This window comes from Micropterus dolomieu, linkage group LG21, assembly GCF_021292245.1.
Source record: "Micropterus dolomieu isolate WLL.071019.BEF.003 ecotype Adirondacks linkage group LG21, ASM2129224v1, whole genome shotgun sequence".
In the NCBI taxonomy this organism is placed as follows: Eukaryota; Metazoa; Chordata; class Actinopteri; order Centrarchiformes; family Centrarchidae; genus Micropterus; species Micropterus dolomieu.
Genome location: NC_060170.1, coordinates 24,358,128 through 24,384,269, shown reverse-complemented (window position 1 = coordinate 24,384,269; position 26,142 = coordinate 24,358,128). Strand labels below are relative to the sequence as shown.

The 26,142-nt window shown below is 41.2% G+C and overlaps 1 protein-coding gene across 1 annotated transcript; it reads right to left on the bottom strand.

Moving 5' to 3' along the window:
* Positions 1-61: 61 nt before the first annotated feature.
* serinc5 (serine incorporator 5) lies at positions 62-24,575 on the bottom strand. The gene is made up of 12 exons (XM_046036014.1): positions 24,419-24,575; positions 13,361-13,528; positions 10,153-10,331; positions 9,614-9,696; positions 9,134-9,227; positions 8,242-8,453; positions 7,944-8,036; positions 6,489-6,615; positions 5,882-5,951; positions 5,639-5,675; positions 4,315-4,456; positions 62-2,507 (listed from the first exon to the last, which is right to left on the bottom strand). The coding sequence occupies exons 1-12, from the start codon at positions 24,443-24,445 to the stop codon at positions 2,363-2,365; spliced, it is 1,377 nt and encodes a 458-aa protein (XP_045891970.1). The 5' UTR covers positions 24,446-24,575; the 3' UTR covers positions 62-2,362.
* Between the last annotated feature and the right edge of the window lie 1,567 nt (positions 24,576-26,142).

Below are 26,142 nucleotides of genomic sequence, written 5' to 3'. Positions count from 1 at the left end.
TAGCATTGTATGCTATGTATCTATATTAAGGAAAACTAAATTGGCCAATAAACACACCACATGACATTCAATGGATGTTTTATTGAAAGAATTTGAACTATGTGAACTGCATGGTACCCGAATCTCTGTATTTCAAACATACTACTTTAACAAAAAATAATAATCCTATATGTTATGGTAGTACACAGCCTTCACAGTGCTATGTGATTTACGTTTTTTTTGTAGCTTGGTATCAAAGCAGCAGAGCACCATTTAATTTCCACATTTATAGCAATAGTTCCAAAAATGATAAGCTACATGACAAAATATAAAGCATAATGCAAATGTAATATTATAATGCAAATTTATAATAATTATTTCCACAGATCACAGAACTTTAACAAAAATGCACATTTAAGTTATTACAAAACATGTTAGGAATAAAATCAGACAAAAAGAACATACTGATTTTGATGATGAATGAGAAACAAATGCACTTGCAGTTGACCATGTACAATATAAAAAACCCTAATCTGTTACATCTGTTATCTAACAAACAGGTGAAGGTCTTTGTGTGAATTTTAATTCAGCAGTAAACTCAACATCCAGTGTTGAATAACTCACTAATAAAAGCACTCATGCTACCTTATTCTGACCACCATAATGACCTGATACATGTAACAAAGACAAGGCAAAAAGTCTTTATAACTGTACAGAAAACAGCTGATTTGAGTGTCTGCGTGTGCATGCAAATACATAATGTTCTCAGTTATATCCTTCTTGGTAACTGACCAAACAATCTGAAAGTAAATTGTTGTTTTCTGACATCTACCTTTGGCAAACATTCCCCACCATTGTCACTGCAGCTCTTCCAGAGAGGCGGCACTCCACTAACGTCACTGTTACATAAGGCAGGTTGATTTGAAGAGTACTGCCCTGTACAACAACGATGATGACTCAAAATGTACAAATTATATGGACTTTTCTAAGAAAAGATCTGGCTCAAAGGGAGCATGGACATTAATAAAATCTGAAACATTATTCTTGTGATCTAACAGGAAACTTCACAACACTGGGTATCTATAATATCGAAAAGAGCTTGTTCTGTTGCATAGAAAACTTCTACAAAAGGGCGCAACATAACAAAGCATAAACATATACAGCTGACATCTGAGCCTGAGAGATGAGTTTTTAAACAAAGTTGGAGACAAATGTAAATCAATTTACACCACATTCCTTCACAAAATTTCTGATTACTTAGGACATACTTAAATACAACATCTCTAACCTGAAATAAATTTGTCCCAAAACTTTTCCACAACTTTATGGTCAAACTGTACAGAACTGAAATGCCTGGCTGAAAGTAAAAGCAAGAATCAAAGAAAAACCTGACACTACAGAGGAAATACTCAAGCAATCTATGGGGACTGGATTCTTCTCATGTTTAACAATGTAACTTAACTCCCATAATCCTTTATGTAAAAAACATGTAAGTAATAGGAAATTCCAGGAGTAAGTGGTAGTAAACGATAACAAACAATACCAATGTAATGCCAATGTATTAATAGCTTAACATTGTAAAACAAAGTGAAACAAACACTAGCATATAAAACTAAAGGCAACAGATAATCCTGCTTTTTCAACACAGAGTAGTGTAGGGGTGTATTTCAAGGTACGGGGGGTGGTGGTGGTCCCTTGGCTAAGTGTGAGGTCGCCTGCCTTGCCACTCCACTATGCCCACACTATACGTTTTTTTTAAAACAAAAACGAACTCTGTGTACACAAGCGTTTTAGGACAATTTCAGAAATAATCTGTTCATAGGAACACACCTGAAATAACATGCACATTCACTGATAATGGGCATGCGTGTGCTGGTGTAAAAAAGAAGCAGATTGTCTGCTCTGCAGGTGGTTACTTAGTTGTAGAAAATACTACTAATGAAGAACAGCAATGGCATAAAGTAAGACTATGGATTTCTTAGCTTGGACCATCAACAAGGTGGAACGGTTACTGAGAGCTGCTAGCAAAGAATACAAGGCCAGCAACGCCGGTAACTCCTTATCCATGTTGAATTAACCGTTGGCAGTAAGGCTGATGTCGTTTGTTTTCTTCAGGAAAAGGGTCAGTGGATAGGGGCGCGACAAATCAGGACCAATCAGGAAGCAAATGTGGACATCATCATTTTCAAAAGTCTCCGTTTCCACCTGTCCAGACTACGCAATATTGGACTTTTCAAAATAAAATGGGGTCAGCATTGCCAGTTTTACTCCGCTGGAGTAGTGTGGACGCTACGAATAAAAGTAGCAAAAGTTATTAAATTTTAAAACAAAACGTATTAGTGTGGATGTAGCAGAGTGGCCTGACTCTAATGTGGTGTGTGTCCTAGGCCTCAAAGCGCTTCGGGCACATCATGGGAGCGATGAGGGTGCCCAAGTAGAGGATGAGACAGACCCAGCAGGAGCCCATCTTGAGCCAGAACACAGACCAGCTCCCCTCCAACAGTTTCTCAATCTTATGGTCATCATAACTGCAATAGGAAGCACACATTGTCTTAGCAAAGACTGTTAAGCTCAATTACACTGAACAAAATTATAAACACGAGTGGCCTTTTATTGTGGTCAGCCTAAGACACACCTGTGCAATAACCATGCTGTCTGATCAGCATCTTGATATGCCACATCTGTGAGGTGGATGGATTATCTCGGCAAAGGAGAAGTGCTCACTAACACAGATTTTGATAGATTTGTGAACAATATTTGAGAGAAATAGGCCTTTTGTGTACATAGAGAAAGTCTTAGATCTTTGAGTTCAGATCATGATGAATGGGGGCAAAAACAAAAGTTTTGGGTTTATAATTTTGTGCAGTGTAACAACAGAGCAATCTGAAACATGCAATATCTTTTGGCCACTTGGGTGCAGCAGAAACAAGCTGTAAACAACAATGACCTAGCCTCCATTTTTGTTGCCAGCCAACACAAGGACGGATTTCATTTATTATTATTTTAGCTATTTCATTCAAGTTTCAAATTAAAATGTTGACATCAAGTATATTGTATCTGGCATTCAAACCCACCTGCATGTTGATACCGTTACTGATTTTTTCAGTTGACCAAACAAATCTTTATCCTTATGATTGAATATGAATTCTGCACTGCCTATAAAATCTGATTTATTTATTTATTTCAAGATGATAATTATTTAAAAGCAACATTATGTAGTTATTGTATCTTAAAATGATAATTACCAATAATTATAATTGGTAATTACCGAGCGTGTTATCTAGTAAGTTAAGCTAACTTCAGATTTATAGCTAGTTGCGAGTGACACGAGCAATGACTTTGCTACCATCAACAGCTGGTGGAGAGCGCCGCCAATGTCGTGCCGGAGCCAGGCAACATAACCAGGCTACGCAGCCTCTTTGGAGAGAACATTAGCTAATGGCAGGGGCAAAGAGACCAAAGAAGACGTTGATGGAGGATGCTAAGAAGAGAAAGAGAGATTGACCAAGCAAGAGGCTCCTGGACGTTGGCAAGAGCTTTGTGAAATAAAAGGCTGTAAGACAGACGCCGAGCTGGAATTCTTTCTGCGTACACTGTTGGACTAGTAAGTAATATTGCTATGTCTAGTGTTGTCGCACGTGCTTGATGTTTGGCTGTTTTAGGAAAGTTGTCAACTTGCTAGTTTTTGATCATAACTAATGTAATTATAACAAACACACGTGTAGAGCTGTCCTTATTTACCTCAGTGGTGAATTACACTCTGAAACGGCAGGGGCACCATTCGCACAAATCTTACATAATGTTGCTTTAACCTGCATTAATGATTTGTTGCACAAAGTTAGGTCTGAAGAGCGCATTTTTGCTTTGATGAAAATTTTGAGTACTGAAAACTAGATTAGTGTCACAGCCGTGGAGAGTCGCAAACCATCATCTCTGGTGTATTGGATTGTTTGGACTTGTTGGTGAGCTCACTGGATCCTTACTATGACCAACCATATTCTTTACGAAGTTCATTATTGCAACATTTCTTCCCAAATACTTCTGCAACAAGCCACATTACTAGCAGCACATGAACGATGTGTGAAAAGACGAGTGAGTGTCTTTTCTACTCTCGGTAAGACTGACTAACATGCCCCTTAGTTTTTATGAGTTTCTTCTAACTTGGCCTGTTAAGAGATACTTTTAATCCAAGGATGTTTTGTGGGGACAGGACATTTCTATTTCTATTGCTTACTGTCTACAAACTGCCTGGATGCTTGGTATAAGCATACCCATAAACAGAATGCCAAAGTATTGTACCACAATCACAAAGTGCGTCACACGAGTATCACTTACTGGAACCAGTTGGTGACGGTCATCATGACGTAGAGGGATCCCAGGAAGAAGACAAAATGGAAGTAGGAGTAGCTGTAGATGGTTTTCTCTCTCTCATCATATAGCACATTCTGGCCTGAACCAGTCTTCTCATCATAATCATCTAAAAAGCACACAAATGCAAAGAGTATGTGGGTGAGACACTTTTAATGTGAGAAAATGTCTTAAACACTGACTTCAGTTGAGGTGACGTGACACTCAGTGATACAAGCCAGGAGAAAAATGAACATCCAACGTCATTTTGGACTGATTAATTTCAAGGAAAACTTTACAGATTTTCAACCAGCTTTGTATCATTACAATGTTGGCAGTATGTGCAAATGAACGATGGTTAAAGTAACAATCTCAAAAATTTTCATCTAAATAAATGTCTCTTAAGTCACTATTTATCACAGAATGATGTATCTGGTAAATGGTGATCGAGCTTATGGCCCACTGATGAAAGTATTACAATATCTATATATCTGCAGTATTACGAACTGGATGTCAGTGGCGAGCCGCACATACATTGCCCCAGCGTGTTGCCCAGAGGTGCAATCAGAGTTTAGCCTAACCTTAGTAGTTCTGATTGGCTGACTGTTTGTAGCAGTTGGGAAAGTTTGGGAGTGGCCTTGGAAGGCAAGGGGCCCAGTGCATTCTGGTTGTTGTAGGTTTTCTGCCCTTGAGTAAAAAGAAATACCACAACCCCTTTTCTCTGTTTTTCCTAGTATGTAGCACCAATTTCAAAAATATTCTGCTTTACCATCTTTCCAGCACTGAAATGTCCCTATAATTTAGATTTAACTGACGAATAAAAGATGTGTCCCTGCGATGGACTGGCGACCTGTTCAGGGTGTACCCCGCCTTTCGCCCGATGACAGCTGGGATTGGCTCCAGCCCCCCGCGACCCTGTACGCAGGATAAACAGCTGACGATGGATGGATGGATGGATGGATAAAAGATGTGTACTAGTGGTGATATATTTCTGACTGATAACAGTGTTTTATTTCCAGCAGGGGGCAGTGTCAGCCTACCCACAATTGCACTTCTCCTCTGGTCTTACATCATTGTGTCATACTAACCTCCTAGTAACAGTGACATCATCTGTGTTTGCTGACCAATACTTTCTCACCATCCTCAATCTGGCAGAGGAATAGCAATGAGCATAGCCCCTCTGTGGGCAAACACTACGGCTGGAGACATAAGTGCACATGCTGAACAGGCTGGAGAGGCAGGGGGGAGAGAAGGGGAGGAAGAAAAAAAAAAAGATGTGATAGTGAGGGGGAATTATTTGACTTTTCCTCACCTGTGTCATCTCCAAAACAGAAACAGCAGCGCGCTCTCTGCAGGATAAAAGAAAAATATAAAAAGGTTACCTCATAACTGAAAGACACACACATGTCTCTTGGGCCTAATCAATTTAATTTGATGAGGACATCTAATTGGGAGTGCCTGGTCAGTGGGATTTTAAGCCTTGTGAATCTCTTTAACCAATCTGTATATTCATTAACCAACACCCCTAATGAGATCTGAATATTTGTGCGTTTACCTCAGTCTCTGGCTCACTGTTCCTATACACTCTGAGCGCTGCAGAGCTTCGCCTGGTGGTGGATGTCAAGCTAGAGGGAGGGTGGGGAAAGAGAAATAGAGAAAAAGATTCAAAGATAAATGAAGGGAGAGAAAGGTTGTTATTCCGTCACTATGTATTTTTCCAATAATTTGCAGTTTCAGATTGCTGCAGAGTCTAATTCCCTCCCAACAACCACAAGAGACATGATGCCTCCACTTGATGCAAAACACATGTGAACAAAACACAAATGGCCGTAGTTCTTGCCTCTCCTACCCTCAGCTTAGCCACAGCCAATCATGCACGTCCTCTCTGGAGTCACAGCCAATCAAAACTACCCTGTCTCTGCCTGCCAAAAAATACATTACTTTTATTCTACCTACAACAGGACTGCTGTTAATGGGTTTGGATTGTAGCCTTTGCAATCTTTCTCAACTCTATAAATTCAACATTATAATACTAAAATCAGATATATTACACGGAAACTTGGTAATAGTGCGTGCAGACATTGAGATTAGGAAAAGGAGAAGCAAAAAAAATCAGTGTGTGTGTGTGTGTGTGTGTGTGTGTGTGTGTGTGTGTGTCTTACCATGAGTAAAGGACACAGCCAAACAGGATAACGGTTCCCAGAGCGGTGACAATCTTCTTGTCACTCTCCGTCCCAGAATTGAAGGGAAACACACACACGGTTGTGTTCACACCATCTCTCTCCACCACTAAACAGAAAGAATGTGCAGACAGAGATGGATGAGGTGAAAGAAGAAGTAGGGGAGTATTGTAAGGAATAGGGAGATTTCCAGTGTTTGTGTGTATATCTTGGCACAGTGTTCGCAGCAGCGAGAGAAGGAGGGGAAGGGAAAATGGAGGGATAATTCAACATACAGGGTTAGTACAAAAGCACTGACAGCCTAAAAAGCAGTATGTAGTATAGTTGAATGTTACTTCTGAACAAGAGGTCTTCCCCTTTTCTTAATGTCTGTTTTAGTGTTTCCATTATTATTGGTTTAATTTATACAGATCACTGATGAAACTCATTATATCATGATATGAGCATTAAACCTTTTGCAAAGTATTGTTTGCCAAAGGTTTTTTTCACTTCTAAGCTGCAGTCTGAATAAACTTTCAAACTATTGTTGTGTCTTGCGAGTATTCATCCCTACTAATGAAATACATGATCATCTTAAAACACCATTACAACACAGGCCGCTTTAACAACTACAAATAACTTTTCCATTTAAAAAAACACACTTACAGTAAACAATAAATGTGCACTTTGTTCTGTGGTCAGTTTTTCTGTCTCAGCCAACAAAACTTTGCTCTGTGATTATTACCATGCTACTGTCTCCAGTCCACAGTGTCCTTTTGATCATGGTTGGATGAATACTAATAAAACTTGGCCCTAGTTTTCAATCACAGTGTATATTTATACTGATTATTGTTCCATTCCTAAACCTGACAGTGTGCCACTGCACAGTTGTAAGAGGAGCAGCTGTATGAATGCCATCCGTAGTGTTGGCTGCAGCATTACTAAGCCTAACAAATGACTCAACTTAAATAATATAAATAATACCTCACCTGTTGATCCATGCTGATACTCAATAATGGCAGTGTAGGGAACAAATTGTGACTTAGCACCACAAAAGTTAATATTGTTACAGATAATCAAAACAGTTTATTGCTTTAAAAAATAAGATTATACTGAGTGCTTTTCAAGTGGGAAACATGTTTGTTCTGCTGTTCTTATCTTCAACCTTGAACTAGATATAGTGTGAAGTCTGTGTGTGTGTGTGTGTTTTTGTGTAGAAACCAGTTCGGGAGACTTTGTTGTGTGAAAACCAAGCTACTCCACAAGATATGGAAGTTGGTACTATAGAAATTGCTGTTAGCCAGAGACTACTCAGACACTGCTCACTTTGCTGTGTGATAATTATTTAAGAGTCCTCTGTCCATGTACATGAATAAAACAATTTATATGCGCAGAGACGGTGATTTCTCTACAACAGCTATGACTACTCTGTGGAGATGGGTGTCTGTTCACACTCACTTTCTTTTGGTTTGCTGGAGAAGGCCGAAAACGTGAGGTACATGACGTACACACTGATGACTCCTGGCTGCAGCAGGCCAGATGTGGGCTGCACTGCAGTGACACAAAGGTGAAGACAGGGTTTAATTATAATTGGCTATACTAACAGAGATCCCAGAGTTGGTGCAAATGTATTTTAGCCAACAGTTTACTAATCTATCATTAAACTATGTTTGTTGTGTCTCAAATGTGTTGCTTGTATTTTCATATGTATTACACAGACAAATTAGATAATTTGCTTATGAGTACAGGTCCTCACATTTCTGTATGCATGGAGAGATGGCCAACAGGGAGACGATGAGGCACAGGCTGCCGTTGATGCCCAGGAAGATCTTGTTAAGTAAACAGGCCTCGGGGTGGGTGTAGTATAGACCCATGAAGATTACGGCTCCGACTGCAAAACTGAACAGCACCAGAGTCACAAGGGCCAAAGCTGCGTACCACAGACGATTATACGTCACTCCTGAACTCCTGCAGACAGAAAGAGAGAGGGAAAGAGAAAACAGACAACAGAAAGGAAAAACACAACATGAACAAGGGTGAAGCAAATTAAATATGTAAAAAAAGAGCAAGTTAAGAGGGGGAAAAAGCAAAGACAACGGACACAGGAAAGACTGGCCTAAAGAAAAATTCAAAGAAGGAGAAAGTTATACTTGGTGAGTTATTCCTGCACCCTGAGGAGACAAGACCACAGGTTTATGGCTGCAACGTTTTCACATCAGTTGTACTTGGTCTGAAAATTTAAGGTTTGCACATACCAATACATTTTAGTTTACTGCTTTGGTTACCAAACCATTAAAAGTTTTTGAAACAATCTGCTGTGGTTGGTGTGTGTCTGTGTGGGAAGGGAAGGGGGAAATGAGTGCACACTTCTAAACCATATGCATCCTGTGAATCTGCACAGGGTAGGCCGGCTGCCAAGCCTCCCTCCACTCACGAAAAAACACAAAGCTCCATGAGTCCCTCTTTCCAAACTTTCATCCTAATAACCCCACAGAAGAATATGTCCCACCCTCTGAGTTTCTCAAGAACAAATAAAAAGCACTGCACTCTTTCCATTTGCAGGGCGTCCATGCTTACGTAAGCGAGCCAGACTCTGAGTTGCTGGGACAAAAAAAGAGACGAGCAGAGAGAAGTCGAGCTGCTCTCACCAATTTGTGTTCCATCTGTGTGCAAACTCCACCAACAGCATGAGCTGGATCAGCAGGAAAATGCAAGCGCAAGCAGCTCCTACGTAGCGCCACACTGTGGAATTGAACAGAGAGAGAAGAGGAAATTGTTTTAGATTTGTGAAGACCTTACAGCAGGTATCTGTGGCTCCCTGCAGGTTGCACTTTCAAGCTGCAAGGTTATATTTGAACTACAGAAAAGATAGAAGGGTCATTTTGGAAATTTGATTGGAGGGCTGCTGTTTACTTGAGTGAGCTTGGAAAATGGCCAGGCTAATGAAAAAAATTCAATACTCCTTATTCCTTCCTTCCTGTTTCCTTATTACTTCCTGTCTCTCCAACTTTTTGCCGTCATAGAGATGGATATATTAATTATTTAATCTAATTATCTAGCAAAATATATTACAAATGCCAGCTTAGATTGTAGCACTGTAGCTCAACTGCTGAGTGTCTTCTCTTTACCTTCCAGAAAGGTTTCCTCATTTGGGACGAAGAAGCCTCCAGCGCAGCACGCCACCAGCAAAATAAACTTCAGCAACCAGAACCTGACATTGAAAGCAGTGATAAGGTTTAAAGGTTGTACTTGAAAAAGGTGAAACATGAAACGCCAAAAAAACCCAAAACAAAATGACTCCTGACAGAGCAGCCTCAGTGTGACATAGTCTGAATTTTGATAGTACTAGGAAGAGAAATCCAAGAAATACATTTGTCAATGAATAATATATACTATAACAAATCCAAAAATAACCAGGAAGGATAAGATCTAGTGTTCAAGATAATGGGTGCTTAACTATTTAGAGAACACTCGTCATGTTGGCTATGACACATGAAAGACATGTTTAATCGCAGGACAAGGCGGTTTGCTCACAAGATCACGTTATTTTTACTATTTATACAGACAAGAACTACAAATGTAGGGTTCCTGCTAGATGTTATAGGTGAATGTAATTTTTTTAATACACGGCAAAAGGTGAACATAGAGAGGAACGAGGCCTTCTTACCCGTTATGCACGGCTGCCCTCCAGCCTGTGCTGTTGTTCACTCCTAAGGTGAAGACAGCGAATATGAAGAAGAAGCAGGCCATGCCAAAGCACACCTTGTAGACGGCAGAGTAGCCAACCAGAGTTTTGCAGTTCTCCCCTGCATTCATCTTCTCACACAACTCACTGTAGAAGGGGATCTGATGGACAGAAATCACAAACCCAAGACACTTAAATTAGATCGTTATGGTGTTGCAAAGCCCCCACCTCTGCTCATGTTTGTCTAGTACGCGGCCTCAGAGAAGAGAGGCCCAATGGTGTCTATTCTGAGTGTCACGCCTCTGAAGGAGCAGAAAGAGAGAACAGGCATCAACAACAACCCCTCTTTCTCTCCATGAAGCCCTCTTTCATCCTGCGTTCTCTACAGGCTGTTAGAGGGGCCTTACAACTAACTGTCAGTGTACACAAACAAAAGACACAGATGAATAAATTAACCGCCTTTTGTCAGCAAGTCAGAGGGATTTGAAAGAGTGAAAAAGCAGAGAGAGCACGAGCAAGAGAGAAAGACCGGGAGAAGCGTCGTAAAAAAATTTGCTTTCCACATTTTATTTCAACCTACAGTGATCTGCAGAAAAAAGGAACAGCAAAACCGGACTCGGTGAGGTAGATAAGGACTTTGCTGTAGCCTTCAACAGGAAATTGAAGTACTTCAGTGGCACAGTGCCAACAGAAGAGACGGCCTTTGAAATGATAACCACAGGATGAAGGCTCAAATATCTGTTCCCTTTTCTGATGCCCCCCAACTGTAGTGATGTGAATCAATGTCAAATACAAGAGCTGCTTTTCAAACAGATGTCAATTTTTGAGAGAACGACAGATCTTTACTTTGAGAGAATAAATGGTCTGAGTTGGCTTTCCTGGTATTTTGGAGTATTTTGGTCCTTGAAGTTGTAAACACGGGTGAGACGCCAGCGGATTGAGTTGTCATCACCTCAGTTTGTAGTACAGTCCAGAGCCAGATCACAACATAGAGTAAAAGGCCCATTTTAGAGCTTTTGTCTCGTGTTGAGGGCCATATTAGCATGTCCATGGTGTAGTGATTAAGAGCGAAAGGGGCCGGCTGTTTCAGACAGCTGTAAATCTCTTGAGAAAAGACCTGCACTCTCATACACACAATGGCTGCTCTCTTAGCTGGGACTTCCCACTGTGCTCAGTGTTCGACTGACAGTGTGCATGTATGTGTGTGTGTGTGTGTATATATATTAATATACATTTGTGTGCGTGCGTGCGTGTATGTAACTCAGCAGGCTTAGTGTGGGGCTATCAGAGACCATTTCGTGCCTGAATGGGCCTTTTCTTTTGGGTACTCCTCTCACAAAGAGACACACAGTAGGGAGTTGTTTTAATACTGTAAAGTAGAAAATGGCAGAATAAAAAACAGCTAAAGAAGATTAGTAGAAAAATATTACTGTCTTCAAATAGCCCTATCAGACTTAGAAACATCATTACCATTTACTCTGTCTTCTAGTCTAGTGTATGCTGATACCTTATATACAGTCTATGGCTGATACACACTGTACAAACTGTACAGTGCATCTAAACAGGAACATCACTTCTCAAGCTCAGATATTCAGCTATCAATATTAATGCTGATAAAAGGATGAGAAGGAGATGTATCAGGACATCATGTCTGTGCAGACTGTGACACACATTTGAGTTGCAATTTCTCTGAAACAATCACAGAAAACTATGATAATAATCCTGCAGTGTGATGATTCAAAGAGGTAACACGGGGGAAGAAAACACATGAAAGTCATAAAGATCAAAAGAGAGAGCTGCAGATCTCCCCCCAACTTTAGAGGATAGGTTGGCGGTTAAAAAGAAAAATCTACCAGCCTGAACCCCTGCCTCCTTGACTGTGGCCTTACTATGAAGATACAAATGCGACTTCCTGGTAAAATAGAAGGAAGTCTGCTTTTCCTGTAGCAATGTTATACATCTTTAGGTTTGCCTGTTAGCATTGACTAGGTAATACTGATACATTCTCCGAAATTTTATTCTCTTTCAACAGAGAGCTAAACACCCAGTTTCAAAATATGTGTGGAGATTGTGCAACCTACAGATACTGTGTCTTTCCTTTTCAGTTCTGCTCCGTGTCAGTATGTTTCTGTCACGGCACTCTACTGTCTAATAACTGACTGTCAGGCCTCATTTTATGTACAGTTGCTTACTTCTGTGAAGTGAAGCCTGTGGGAAAAGTATAGATGTAGCAGTAGGCCAAACAGTGTAAAAAGGTCACAGTATTGAGGCTACTGTTGGCTTGGTTACTAGAGCCTCTGAGCCGACCCCCACTCTTCTATTCAGTAAATTAGGCCATTTGCAAAACAACAACAGAATTAAGACTTTAAAGCTAGGAGCAGACCTAAAAATTATTTAAATTTACGCAATGCAGACATAAATTATTTCTGAGAAAATACACAGATTGGTTTAGTCTTGACAATGAATGTGCCCTGCATACCTATACTGAAGTTTACATTAAAAAAAATAGTAAAGACGAGTGAAGTAAAGAGTGAAATGATGGATGGTGGCGGGCATGTGCTGAATGCCTGCCTACTCCTCAGGGAGAACTTTATAAGGGCGAGGTGGACTTCAGCTGAGCCATGGCTCTGCTCTTTTGCACCTGGATAACTGAATTATATAAGTAATGCACTCTCACTCATAGCACCCTACAAGATATATCGGTTTGTTTTTTGACAGTTATTTAAAAGTATTATTTCGACACGCCTCATTTCAGTTGTGAAAATCAAATTTGTTTAAAATAATCTTGATAAGAACAACCAGCTGACAAATATACCAATCATAAGTATAATCAGCCCAATAACTGCACTGTGTGTCGCCCCCTGGGACCCCAAAAAGTCAGCAGTCATGTTGCTACCTGCACACATAGGAAATCATGACCTACAATAGATAGACAACAGATGTACTATGGAAGTATTTATCTATTAAGAGGCTTTTAGGACTGAGAGTTTCAAAGCCACTCAACTCACTTTCCATTTAAATGAATTATGAAGCAGAGATGACCACTTTAATTTTATGTGCTATTCCTCCCTACCTTCTTACAATTAACTTTCACCTAACTCTTCAAATACATGTCAGAATGTAAAGTATGTATATGTGTATATGTGTTAAAGGAGCATGATACTTTGCTGTGTGTGATTTATGTACTTACATGGTCTTTCAACTCCTGCTCCACAGTGGGGGACATCATGATGACACAGATGATGGTGACCAGCAGGAAGTAGAGGGCATACATGACTCGGGTCCCTGTGGACTGTTTGATCTTGGGGCAGCAGTTACAGCAGCACGAGCACGCCGCTGAGCCACAGCAGCAGGCCAGCTGCACACAGAGAACAATGGAGAAAAGAGGGAAGGATATCACTTTCAGAATTTTCCACACCATTATAAGCCATCTGATCGAGACATAATGTATTTATACAGCGCACTTGGATAAGGGAGGACCAGGATAAAAGTGTGTCAGCTACAGAGGCTGCACGTTGATCTTCCAGGAAGGAAAGGGAACAAAGCAAACAAAAATTCCGAAAGTATCATAAGACCAAAATGCCAATGTCACCAATAGAACAATTGTTTTGTAACAGTGGTATTATAGAGAAAGAGAGTAGTAGACAAAAGATAAAAACAGAAACACAGAGACAAAAAAGTGCTTTTAGTGAGAATTCAAGACTTGTAGTTTGACAATTGATGATACTTAAATACTGAAGATTATACACAGAGTTGTGTGATGTTCATTAGTCCTACAGGTGGACTAGAAGTAAAATAATATGTCATATACAGGCCCAAATCACAATCTGAACAGCTTCCACTCCAAAAGTAAAATAATACAGTTAGTTAAACCTTGGAAGTCAAAACCAATGAACTAAAGACACAGGTAATTTTGGTATTTTTAAACCTGGCCCTATTTTTACATATTTTAGGGTCTAAATGCTAATAGGTTTTGGAAGTGGTCCAGTAGATCACCTCAGTCGGCAGCCGCAAAAAGGGGAGCAACGTAGTGCTTGGGGGCAACTGCAGCTGTCAAAAGGTACATCCACTAAAGTGAAAGTTCAATATTACAATACCTACAAAAGAGATAGGGACTCCCTCACATTTATTAGACTGAGAGGTGAGTTCATCTTACAAAATGTAACATACGTAATCAAAAAGATTAATCAAAGGTTGCAGCCATTGTGGTAAAATACAGAGACAGAAAAAAGGTCCTTTTAGTGACAATTCAAGACACGAGATTCATAGTTTGACAACTGATTGGAGCTTGGGAGTCAAGATGCTCATATACTGATTATACACAGGGTTGTATGTTAAATAGTTCTACAGGAGTCTAGTCAAGTCATATTTGATCTACAACAAACAAACAAAAGAAACAACAGGCAAAATGTTAAGTCTGGTGCCTACTGATACATTTCAAACTTTCCAGTTAAGCTTCTGCTTTCATAATCCTGCAACATTTACTACTTACTGCAGGTGTGAGCCAGAAGACAAAAATATGGCAACTTACTGGACAGGGAAAAACTTGCCATAGAAGACACCCGTCTGACTGTCTCTTTGGTCATTCATGGTTTCTATCACGAGGGACAAATCACTACCCCCTTCACAGTGGCAACTCTTGGTCAATGTAGACAGTGAAGTCTTGTCTGAAAACAAACACGCACACTCACTCACAGAGGCCTACTCTGTTTCTTCTGACAGGCCTTCATAGAGGACAGTCTCATAAAGACAACCCCTGTGTTCTATTTAGGAAAGAGGAGGCTCTATAATTATGCAGTATTATGTCTTTCTGTAGCAACCCCACCCTGCTAGTGTAAGCCTCCTACTCCTCAGCCTGCAGAACACATACTGCTGTGGTGAGAGGTGAACTTCTGATGTGGTCTACAGCTGACGTGGGGTACACTGTACAGCTACAATGGTACTGCTGGGGAGGGCTTACACGCCCCATTTTTCTTTGTATGTTTCCACTTATGGGATGCGTATATAGTGCAGATAAAGTACCAAGGCTAGTCGGACCATGGTTAAGTCTTTTTGAGCCACATGGAAAACATCTCTAAGTACTATCATTTAGGCATTAGGAAAGAGGTAGGAAATTATGGGGAGATGAGCAGTGACTTGTCAGCAACTGCTGGCATCTGCATTTACTCATTTGGCAGATGCGTTTATCCAAAGCAACTTACATTTGAGGAACAACATACAAGCATCAGTAAAGTAAATTCTAAGGGTGCTCCGATCGATCGGTCACCGATCATAATCGGCCGATAATGGCTTTAACTAATTTGATCGGTGGTCGATAAAAAGGCCATAAGAAAAGCCGATCAGAGGATGCTCGCCAGACAAATTTTCAACGGCAGCTAAAATGTTTCACTACGCTGTCTGAGCGGTTTTCAAAGCTAGCTAGCACCAAAGACCTTCCCAGACAAGAAGGGATTAATGCGCCCACATAATCATTTACAATTACAGTTGAGCAGCAATCAGACAAGTGGAGCAACAAGCAGGAGCGATCATGTGAAACTGTCGCAGCTGTGCTCATCTCACAATCCACCCGCAACCGGAGTTTAACAGACACATCAGGCAGAGAGAGAGAGACTGATCCTTCAGTGTGAGTTTCCTGATGCAAAGAGCGGTGCCACTCAATCAGCTGACTGCATCTCTCCCTCTGTTTTCGTTACAAAAACGGAGACCTTTTTCTACGTTTCCGCCTCCCGTCCAGATTAAAACGGTGAATCAGATGATGTTTGTTTGAAAACGCTGCTGACCCAGTGGACAAAACAGAGGACTTTATAAAACGATAACACACACTCACATTTGGCTTTGTGAGTCGGTCTTATCAGTCATGCAAAGCAAAAACACGATGCTTTACAGAGTTTTTGTTTTGGTATTTTTTATTAAAATATAAATACTGTGTAAATAACACTTAACTGTTAGCCTAGCCTACTGTACATGTCACTGTATTTACTTTGCGACAACTCCCAGTCTTTTTTCTGCCGCCGTCTCTCGTACTCCCGTGTTACTTTCAGTAACAGTTCCACTTCGTTGTCGGTCAATGTAGAAAAAAGAAGAAAAAAGTCTGGTGTGGTTCTTTGTCTGTATTATTTCTTCTTTTGCTAAATCGTCTGCTACTGCGGAGTAGACCATCTGCTTCGTGTTTACACTGGCACGCGCATGCCCAGTGTAGCTACCTGAACGGCCACTAGATGTGTGTTTTCAGTCCTTCTAATATAGATAGAGATCAACTCTGATGCGCAGCTGAAACGCTGCTGCGGACAGAGAAGATCGTTTTCGTTATAAAACGGTTTTAAAAACGTAGCCGTGTGGATGTAGCCTCACATTACCCCACTCCTCTCTCTACTCCTCTCATGTCAGCCCTCTCGTTTCCCCGTAAATCTCCCGTATTTTTAACCTTTATGAAATCAAATAAAAACCTTGTTTGCTACTCTCCCTCTGGTAAAGTCGGTGGCAGCATGTAAGATATGTAGACTGTGCTTCCTGCACAAGGATTAAAAATTAAAACAATCCACTGAAATGATATAAGGCCTATAGCCTACTAATGGCAAACCATATGAAATTATAATGAATATAGTAGCCTATGTAATATTAACAATTTTATTAATTTTATTATTATTTGTATCCTTATTTTCAAATCTCACTGAAGGCAGTTTTGACTCCTCTCTGTAGCCCTTCTCCCTCTCTCTACTCCTCTCTCTGCTCCTCTCTCCCCCCTAAAACCCACAGAACCTGCCTGAGCTTTCCAGAACAAAAAGCAGCTACTTCAGAGTTTATCATCGACTCATGATGCCTGTGCTCCTTTATCTCCTAAATATTTTGGCTACAGCCTTTTTTGTTGCAGTTTTTATGGTTGTGGTAAATTTATAAAGATGCTGTTTGTTCTGTTTTTGTAGTTTATTCCACAGTAAAGCTATATTTGTTAAGCTATAAGATGTTCACAGTAACCAGGCAAAGGCTGCTATGGTTTAAGTCTCTAACACAGATTGAGCAGAATTTGTTGCCCATGTTTCCTGGCAATAAAATAACATCTGTCATTTCATGATACTTTATTATCTGTTAACTTTAACACTTAATACATTGTTTTTAGGACCAATTAAATAAATATACAGTATACTGTATAATGCTACATGATAAATAAAAGGCTCCAAATAGACCCAGTGATCGGTATCGGCCGATACTGCTTTCAGCAATCGGTGATCGGCCCAAAAAATCCTGATCGGAGCACCTCTAGTAAATTCTGTCTGACTAGAGACCAAAGTTACCTCATCCTTTAAGAAAGGGGAACACCAACTGGTGTATGCCAAAAACAAATTGTTATTTTAACACATCAATGAATAGCAACAGGATGGTTCCTCTTCTGCGGCTATAGTTAGTTATATATAGTAACTTGTATAGTTAGAGTATAGTTAGTCTCTGCAATACAGTGTTTTTCCACTATCTTTCATCTCTTTAATTTACATTTCCTGTATGACCCTTGTCGTTCACTTTTAAAATATATTTTGGGGCATTATTTGCCTGTAATACTGAAACACAATGAAGCCTCACTCAAACTGGTCATAGAGTCATATACCCCAAGGCCACACACCCCATCTTGTAGCTCAAATGTATCCTGACACTGTGGGATTGCAATAACAATCCACAATCTGGTTATTACATTTGATCTCTCTAGACATATTAATGCATCCAAGCAAGATCAGCTCCATTTGCCTTTCAGTCATAACAGTAATTTTAGCCCTCTTCTGTATGAGTGTGTGTCTAAACTGGTCTGTAATCTGGCCAGGGTGTACGGATACAGTTAAGCCAGTGTGCAACATTGTCTGATGTGTTGCGTTCCGCTCCAGATGCCAGTAATGTGTGGTATGCTGCAGACTCGTGGATCCACACAGGCACATGGTCAGGCTACTTCTCTGCCCACATGGCTCTGCCTCCCTGCTCTCTCTGTCCAGAGGTTTCCCTGCCAGTATTTTCTAGATGCCTCAAGCTGAAGAATGCTTACTAATAGCCTTGCCTTTTTGATACGAGTTGTGTGGCATGCTGTGGAAATGATATATTACTTTGTGAAGAGATAAACAAATAAAGAATGTTACAACAAACGGTTTTCTTTGTGCCATTTATTAAGAAGAATAACAGAGTAAGTTAATTCAGCTGAAGGACAGAGCCCTAAACACTGGTGTATTCAGAGAGTCTGACAAAAAGAAACAGATAACGAAGAACATTTATTGCCATTACACAGATAGGGAGTCTAAGGAAGAACTTCAGTAATCTGTGCAACAGCCTTGAGCTACGGTGGGGTAGACAGAGAAACTTAATTCTCACAAGAAAGGAGTCCTCCTTATTCTTCTAAGGACACAGGTGCGCTTCAGAATATACAAATGGTCCTACTAATTTAAAGGTTACAGAATATCACAACAGCATATAAGATATTACAAGTACATATACGGTAATGATTACATTTACTATTACATGGCATTGGTTTGAGAATTCTTTGAACAGATTCCCATGTGAAACGAAAACTCAATTACGTTTCCAATCGAGTTCTCCTTAAGAGCTGAGAAAAACATTGCTGTGTCTGTTGCTTGTGTTACAGATGGTGCAAAATCAATAATTTTAGCTTTATGAAATCAAAAACAAAACACTTAACTGCACTGTTTGGAACAGAAATCAACACAGTGGGGCAACAGGATTACAGAGTAAGTAAGGAATCCTTCATTCATCTTGAAATCTGGGTTCAAACCCTTGTGATAGTATGTGTCTGTTCTGCTAGTGTCCTTGAGACAAACAGTGAATCCATTAGTTTATCCAACTCCATTAGTTTATTCAAGCAATAGGTAATAGGTCAACACACAAGGTTCACATTTAATGTTTTATACTGTAATGCAAAAATTAAAACAGCACAAAAATAGGTCGAATCATAAATATGACCTTGGTTGTGGGCAACAAACACAAAGACTTATTTGATGCCAGATCAATCAAAGAATGACACCAGTTTGTTCCCAATGAGGATTCAAGAGAGGTGTGTTAATATCCATTCATGGATAAGTCAATTCATTGATGAAGAGGGCATTAAGCTCATACATGTGGACACAATTTTCCATTGCTTGAAATAAAACATAAGAGTGCGAAAAGAGGTTTGACATTCTGTCTCCAAGGAGTGCATATACTGCTTTTACGCACAAACTGACGTCTTGAATCTAAATCAAGTTTTATGTATGTGGCCCCTGGTCTCTGTTTGGTTATACACAGCTTAATAGGATAAGCCGTTTGTTTCCTTTGTCCTTGCTGTACCCGCATGTCTTTCTCAATGGGCGATTAACCACAATAGAGCAGGAATAAAAACAGAATGATATAAATTGCGAGTGTATTTAGATTTCATTAGTTAGGGGGTGTTTCACCAGCAGACTGCAGCAGAACTGAAGGAGGAAAGGGGAGCCAGGAGACGGTAATGTCTCGAGGAATTCCACCATGCACAGATACAAAGAGTTTCCATGGTAAGCAACGCTGACCCTAACCACTTAATGGGTCATCCACCCCTCCTCCACTGCCCGCCTGCCCCATAAGTATGTTAACAGGTGGCCGGCGTGTCTGTGGGGTACACCACTACTTCAATCAAAAGCAACCCCCACTAGCATGTCATATTGCTTTAACCATCAGGCCCCAAAGATCATCATCCCATGCTACAGCAGATGAAGCACTTCAGCCACTAGCTAGGTCGAGCCTGGTCTAGCTTTACCAAACTTAAAAATAAGCCAAGAGTCTCACAACTGTCCACTGAAGGAACCAAGCCTCACTACACTGTGATTGTGGGACTAAAGTGACAAAGGCCTGTCTCTTTCTCACTCACCCTGAAGCTCTGTTTAACTCTCTTCATCTCATTTCCTCCATCCTAGCCCATTCCTGTTAATTAAAGGCAGATTGTTGTCATCTATTGTCTTTTTTCCTCTTATTTTCTCCTTTCTTTGTTATCTTGAGCTGCCATTCGCCCTCTATCACTTACTCCCCAACGCTTGAGTAGTTTCCAGCGGTTCTAGGGGCCAGGAGAAAGACAATATTGCTCAAAGCGCACACACACAGAAATCAACTGTACGTAGAGAGGATGGACAGGACACAGGAGTGAGAATACTCATTCAAAATTAAGCAAGCAACCGCAGACAGAATTAGTCTGTATGACCTTGGATTGTTCAACAAGGACTCTGACCTACAGCTGGATGCTTAATCAACAAATGCAAGACAGTCCTACATGTGGACAATCCTTAAACAGCACCTGCGATCAGACTGTGAGCTATTTATTAGAGTATAATTACCATGTTTTTTACCTCCTCCATTTTGAACTGCCTTATTATCCTCAGCACAGCAGCAATGAAAATAACTGCAGTATAATTGCTGTAAAAAACAGGAAATGGCTAGGGTAGCCTAAATCAAACACACAGGGGTAAACTCTGGGCCACGCAGACACAACTGCTTACACAATACAAAAATGGGTCATCGCTATAGCACAGGAGGCACTGTTGTGGCTGAAGAGAGGCGAAAACTTTCATATGTTGATTTTATCTAGATGAAAACCCAACAACAAACAGTTTTCAGCGGAAAACAGCAGCACAGATAGACATGACTCACGACTGAGATGAGCTCTGTCAAAACATAACATGGGAATATAAACCTCAGGTTGATTCAAACTACTGTGATTGTTCATTAATTCCATCACATCCAATACATCTTCATTTCCCGTCATACTTTACTTTAGTACATTCTGCCTTTCCATAAGTACACTATGCTGTAGATGGCCACTTTAAAACTGAGGGAACTCCCTGTTTCATGATAGTGATCATTGAAAAAAAGTTTACCACAATGAATCATGAGGGCTCAGTCGAAGCCGTAGACACACCCTCTATCTCAACAATGCTTAGTGCTGAACGTAGTGAGGTGAAAAAATGGGCAAAAAAGAGGGAAAGCCAAAACAAACAAAAAAAACAACAAACATTTAAAACAATAAGATCCGACACAGAATCTTTCTCACACACAAGTAAGGTTGGCCCAAGCTCCAGACGAAGACCTACTCCATTTCCTCTTATATTGTGACTGACAGCTCCACTATTGTCTATATAGCTAAGCAGCTGTATACACACAGCAAAAATGTATCACTGCTCTATTTCCTATACACAAAGAGAGGTATTTGCTTCTCTCTTCGCAAATACATCCCCTAGCTACAACCAACAGAGAGAAACTTAAGTCCAATGGACAGAAAATAAAAGAAAGACAAAGAAGACTTAAGGAACAGTGACGGACTGAAAAACATGGCAGAAATGAAACAATCCCATGCAGACAAAGGAGTCCGTTACAAAAATAACCTAAGGAAACAGACAAAACAAAACAGGAAGACAAAGTACAAGGCAGTGTCAGATCAACAGGCTAAACCAACATAATGTCGTGTTTACCCAGAGACCTGTTTCACTTCCCAAAATGTATTATTTACTAGTGAGAGGCTACAGTCATGCAGCATTGCACACAATATGATAGGAATTCTTAGCAAAAGCCTTACTGTTCAACTGATACTTACTGGCATTTCACATGGTTACATCAGCACCTTCAACCCTTTTTTTTTAGAAAATTACAGAGATATGACATGGGAAGATGTGAAATGGAGGCGGTTGAGGAAGACATTCTCGCTGCCAGTTCAGAAGGCAGACAAAAGAGATGGATGGTTGCCATTGATGTCCCTATGGGAAAACAAGCTCCTGCGGCTGCTGACCACTGCAAAATTCCTGAGGGGAAGCTGAAAATAGCAGACATGTCTCATTTAGACACAGTTGGCCAGTAATTCTATTTGTACGACTGACCCAGAAGTTAATTTGGCTGGGGACTGCTACCGATGTTTGGTGGTCATATTTACTTTTTTTTTTACAGCTCAGCAACACCTGTTTTTATGATCACCTGCCCCTCTGTGACATAATAGCCTTTACGCCTTGACCTGGGCAACAAGTGTGTGGGTGTTGCTGGGCTGCAGGTGAACATTTAGTTACGGTTCACAAACACTAAATAAAAATACACTGCCTACAAATCACTATTTCTCACCAAGCACTTTTGGTTGTTTTGCACCACCCTGATAAACGCAAGGTGTTTGGTGAATAAAGCATGGCAAAGGTTGTGCAATGTGAAAACACACTTTTTGGTTGCACATCCACAGAGGCCAATCCGTAAGCTCAGTGCTTGGTGTCACAGTCGAGGATACTTTATCAGGAAGGATGCTCTGCTAAACTACAGTCTCTAGTATCCTCTAGGTCCTCTTGACTTGTGTACCCTGCCAAAGAGGCCTGTGCCATGGCTGTGCTGCTTATAGACACCCACATGGTTTCAGTCCTGTCCCACACTCACAGCCAATGCTTGCAGCGCTTTGGACAAAACTCAACATTGAGCTACCGCCTATCCCATCACACAACATGGCATACATCCCTGATCCCACTGAGAAATTACAAGTGAGCTGCTCCCACACCATGCCTGCTCCTCTCTCCAAATCTAACCCAAACAACGCCCACCCTCCCTTAATTTCCACATCCGAGCCAAAGTGGAAATTAGCAGACCACACATCAATTTGGGCTACTCTAAACCTCAAGAGGGGCACATATATGCACACGCAAAGAAAAGTTAATTAGAAGTATACACATAAATAGAGATGGGGACAAAACTAAATAGGGAGTCTGTGACAGGGATTAGCACACCACCGGCACAGCAACACAAAACTGATCTTGTTTGCCCTTCATTTTCTCTTAATCCTTCCCTGTTTCCATTATTCCCACTCTTTAAAAAGAACAGGAAACAGAAGTGAGCTCCCCTTAGATGAGGGATGTGTCTGTGTAATTAAATTCCTGACAGGACCAGCTCAGCAGTGGTGACCCTGTGGTCAAAAACAGTCTGCTAGTTGAAAAAAAAGACACTCAGCACTGAAAGAAAACCCTCTCCAACTTTACATACAGACCATTAGCTCCCTGTCTTTTCAAATTAACTCGGCTGCTTCATCACAGCCCTCAAATAATTCAGATACACAAGCGATGTACCCACTAATCATTTTGATTAATGACTAATTAATCAAAATGATTAGTGACTAATTTGCTGATTATTTTCCCGATTAATTGATCTTTAAAAAAATTTCAGAAAATGGTAATAAAACTACAATCACACTTTTCTAAAGATATTCAAATAGCAACAATCCAAACCTCAAATAAAATTCTATTTACTATCATTGAGGTAAAAGAAAATCAGTAACTATTTGTAAACAGGAAGCAGGAAGTAATGATTACTAAATCAAATCAATTACATATAGGCTTAAATTATTATTAATACTTTTCACCAAAAATAATGCATTAAAAATATCATCATTTATGTTCTACATAGGAGGCAGGTCTATAATGTCCTTTATTTCCATATCACACAAGATTTTTAAAAAGCAATTCTGTAACTAAATTTACTTAAAACACTTCAACAACAACAAAGCAGGCCTAATCATATTATTTCTACAGGGACTATAACTGTAGTTACATTGTAGTTAATTTCAAGTGAGCCACTATCAGACTGCCTTTTACAATTCAGCAACTTTAAAATAAAGGGTATTGACAAATTAAACCATTACATGTAGGTTTTTATGTTGTTAAGTAGTGTGAGCTATAAACAGTATTGGCCCGAAGTTTTTAAACAAGGTGTCACCAATGTGAAACTGCGCATTACTGAAAAGAAAACCACAAGTTATCACCACCTAGTTATGCAAAGAAGGCACGCAAGAAACCCACACGGTTTCACTGTTTCCGTCCAACACATCTGTAAAGACATTCAAAGATGACTTGTTACAGCAGCCATATCCACGTTGGCTACTTGCTGTGCTGTGGGGTTGACGTTTTGGCTAGTTGCGTGCGTCGTCTCTCTTTGTCTTCCAACGGCTTTACCGTTACTACAGTTAAGTTATTCAATCATTTAAGCGAGGGAATTAAAATATGTTTCATACTGTCAATGAATTACAGTAGCTGTCAGGGGTCTCGCGAATCACCACGGCATTAAAAAACCTGGTGACTGCGTTAGCTGACGGCGAGTGGCTACAGATATTCATACAAACAGTAAACAAGACAGTCGACGATCGAACTAGCATAACGCTTCATTGTAACGTTGTGTCGTTTACAGCCGTTGGACAACGACAGTAATAAAAACAGCAGTATGTCGGAGTATTGTTTCTCACCTGCGAGATGCAACACGGAGTACACATTTTGCGTAGAGACAATAAATAAGATCCGTTTCAGAGCGGGCGAGCTTTGTCAATCGCGTTGTTCTTCTTCCACATGAAATCACCACCACCACACGGGGAAGAACGCGCCTGTCCTCCTCAAACTGCTCAGTCCGCCCTCCCTACCGGGCCGCTACAGCCGCTGTCTCTCCTCCTCCCTCCCCCTCCCCCTCCTTAATTCCACCCTGTCCCTCCTCCCACTACACAGCACCAGCAACGAAAAAAACGGGGGTTACGTACTGTAACCCGGATTCTATGAGTATAGGCGCAGCCCTCTAAGGCTATCGCTATTGGGTTTACCCCTTAATATAGTATTTCAACATGCTCCCCATCTCCTTACAGTACACATGGAGTGAGTAGTGGTGCAATATAAAATGATTCTGTAGTGGGAGCATTATTTGATAGGGTATATTAGTCTATCAGAATATGCTACCCCTGAAATCATGTTATAATATAATCAAAAAACAGAAGACGTCATAATACTGTAAGAGTTGTACCTTTATGGGATTGGTAATGGGAACACATAAGGTAGCATTTTTCGATAGGGCAGCGCGACTTGACAGAGGCTATCAATTTGCGCTACGGTAGCATTTTTCGACAAGGCAGCATAGATCGTCAGAACACCGGCTTCCAAATGCCTTTTCTTCAGCACTGAGAACCAAGGTCCAGTGAGGCCTTTAACTTAGAGGGCTGCACCTATACTCATAGAATCCGGGTTACAGTATGTAACCCCCGTTCTATTTCGTATAGGCTTCGCCCTCTAAGGCTATCGCTATTGGGTTAGTGGCGAAGCAGGATGAGGCCTCCGAGGGCCGACCCATGTGTAAGTCAGGAAACTGGGTGGGGGGCCCCGCAGCTGTACAGACGCAGGCGCGGTCACGACAGCAACTGCATCAGCTGTGCACAAGGCAGGGCCACGTAAGCAGCGGCCGCCCCCCCACACCGTCCCGTGGGAGAGGGCGCACCGCACACTCACAAGGAGAATCACTCAACCAAAACACTCAGTACTGTGTGAGTCAGAGGGAAAAGGGAGACATCCCGCAGGTAGAAACGGATGAAAGAGCATGGGGACGACCAGGAGGCCGCCGTGCAGATGTCGTCCACTGTCATCCCACCGTGCAACGCCACTGAGGAGGAGACGCCCCTCGTGGAGTGTGCTCTGATGCCATCCGGGGGAGATTCACTGGCAGACACGTAAGCCTGGGAAATGGCATTGCACAGCCAATGAGACAGTCCCTGTCCCTTGGACCACTCCCTGTAGTGCATAAACAGATGCTGCAAACTGCGCCAGGCGGCCGTGCGTGCCACATAACAGGACAGCGGGCAGAGGAGGTGGGATGTGGCGTCCTCCACTGACCCATGGGGGGGAGGAAAAGAACCTGAGTGGGTGATGACCCACGACCGAAAGGAGTTCGTAATGCTTTTAGGCATGAACGCCAGGTTAGGGCGCAGAACAGCCAAGCTGCCGTCGCCCTGAATCTTGAGACACGACGGAGCTACAGAGAGGTCAGCCAGATCGCTGACCCTCTTGGCCAATGTCAGAGCCAGGATCAAGGCGACCTTAGCCGAAAGGAATCTCAGGTCCGTCATCTCCGGCTTGGGTTAAGGTGCGTAAACAGTGGCAAATCCCACTGTGGGGCAACAGGCCGCATCACCGGCCTGCGCCTCCGCACCCCTCT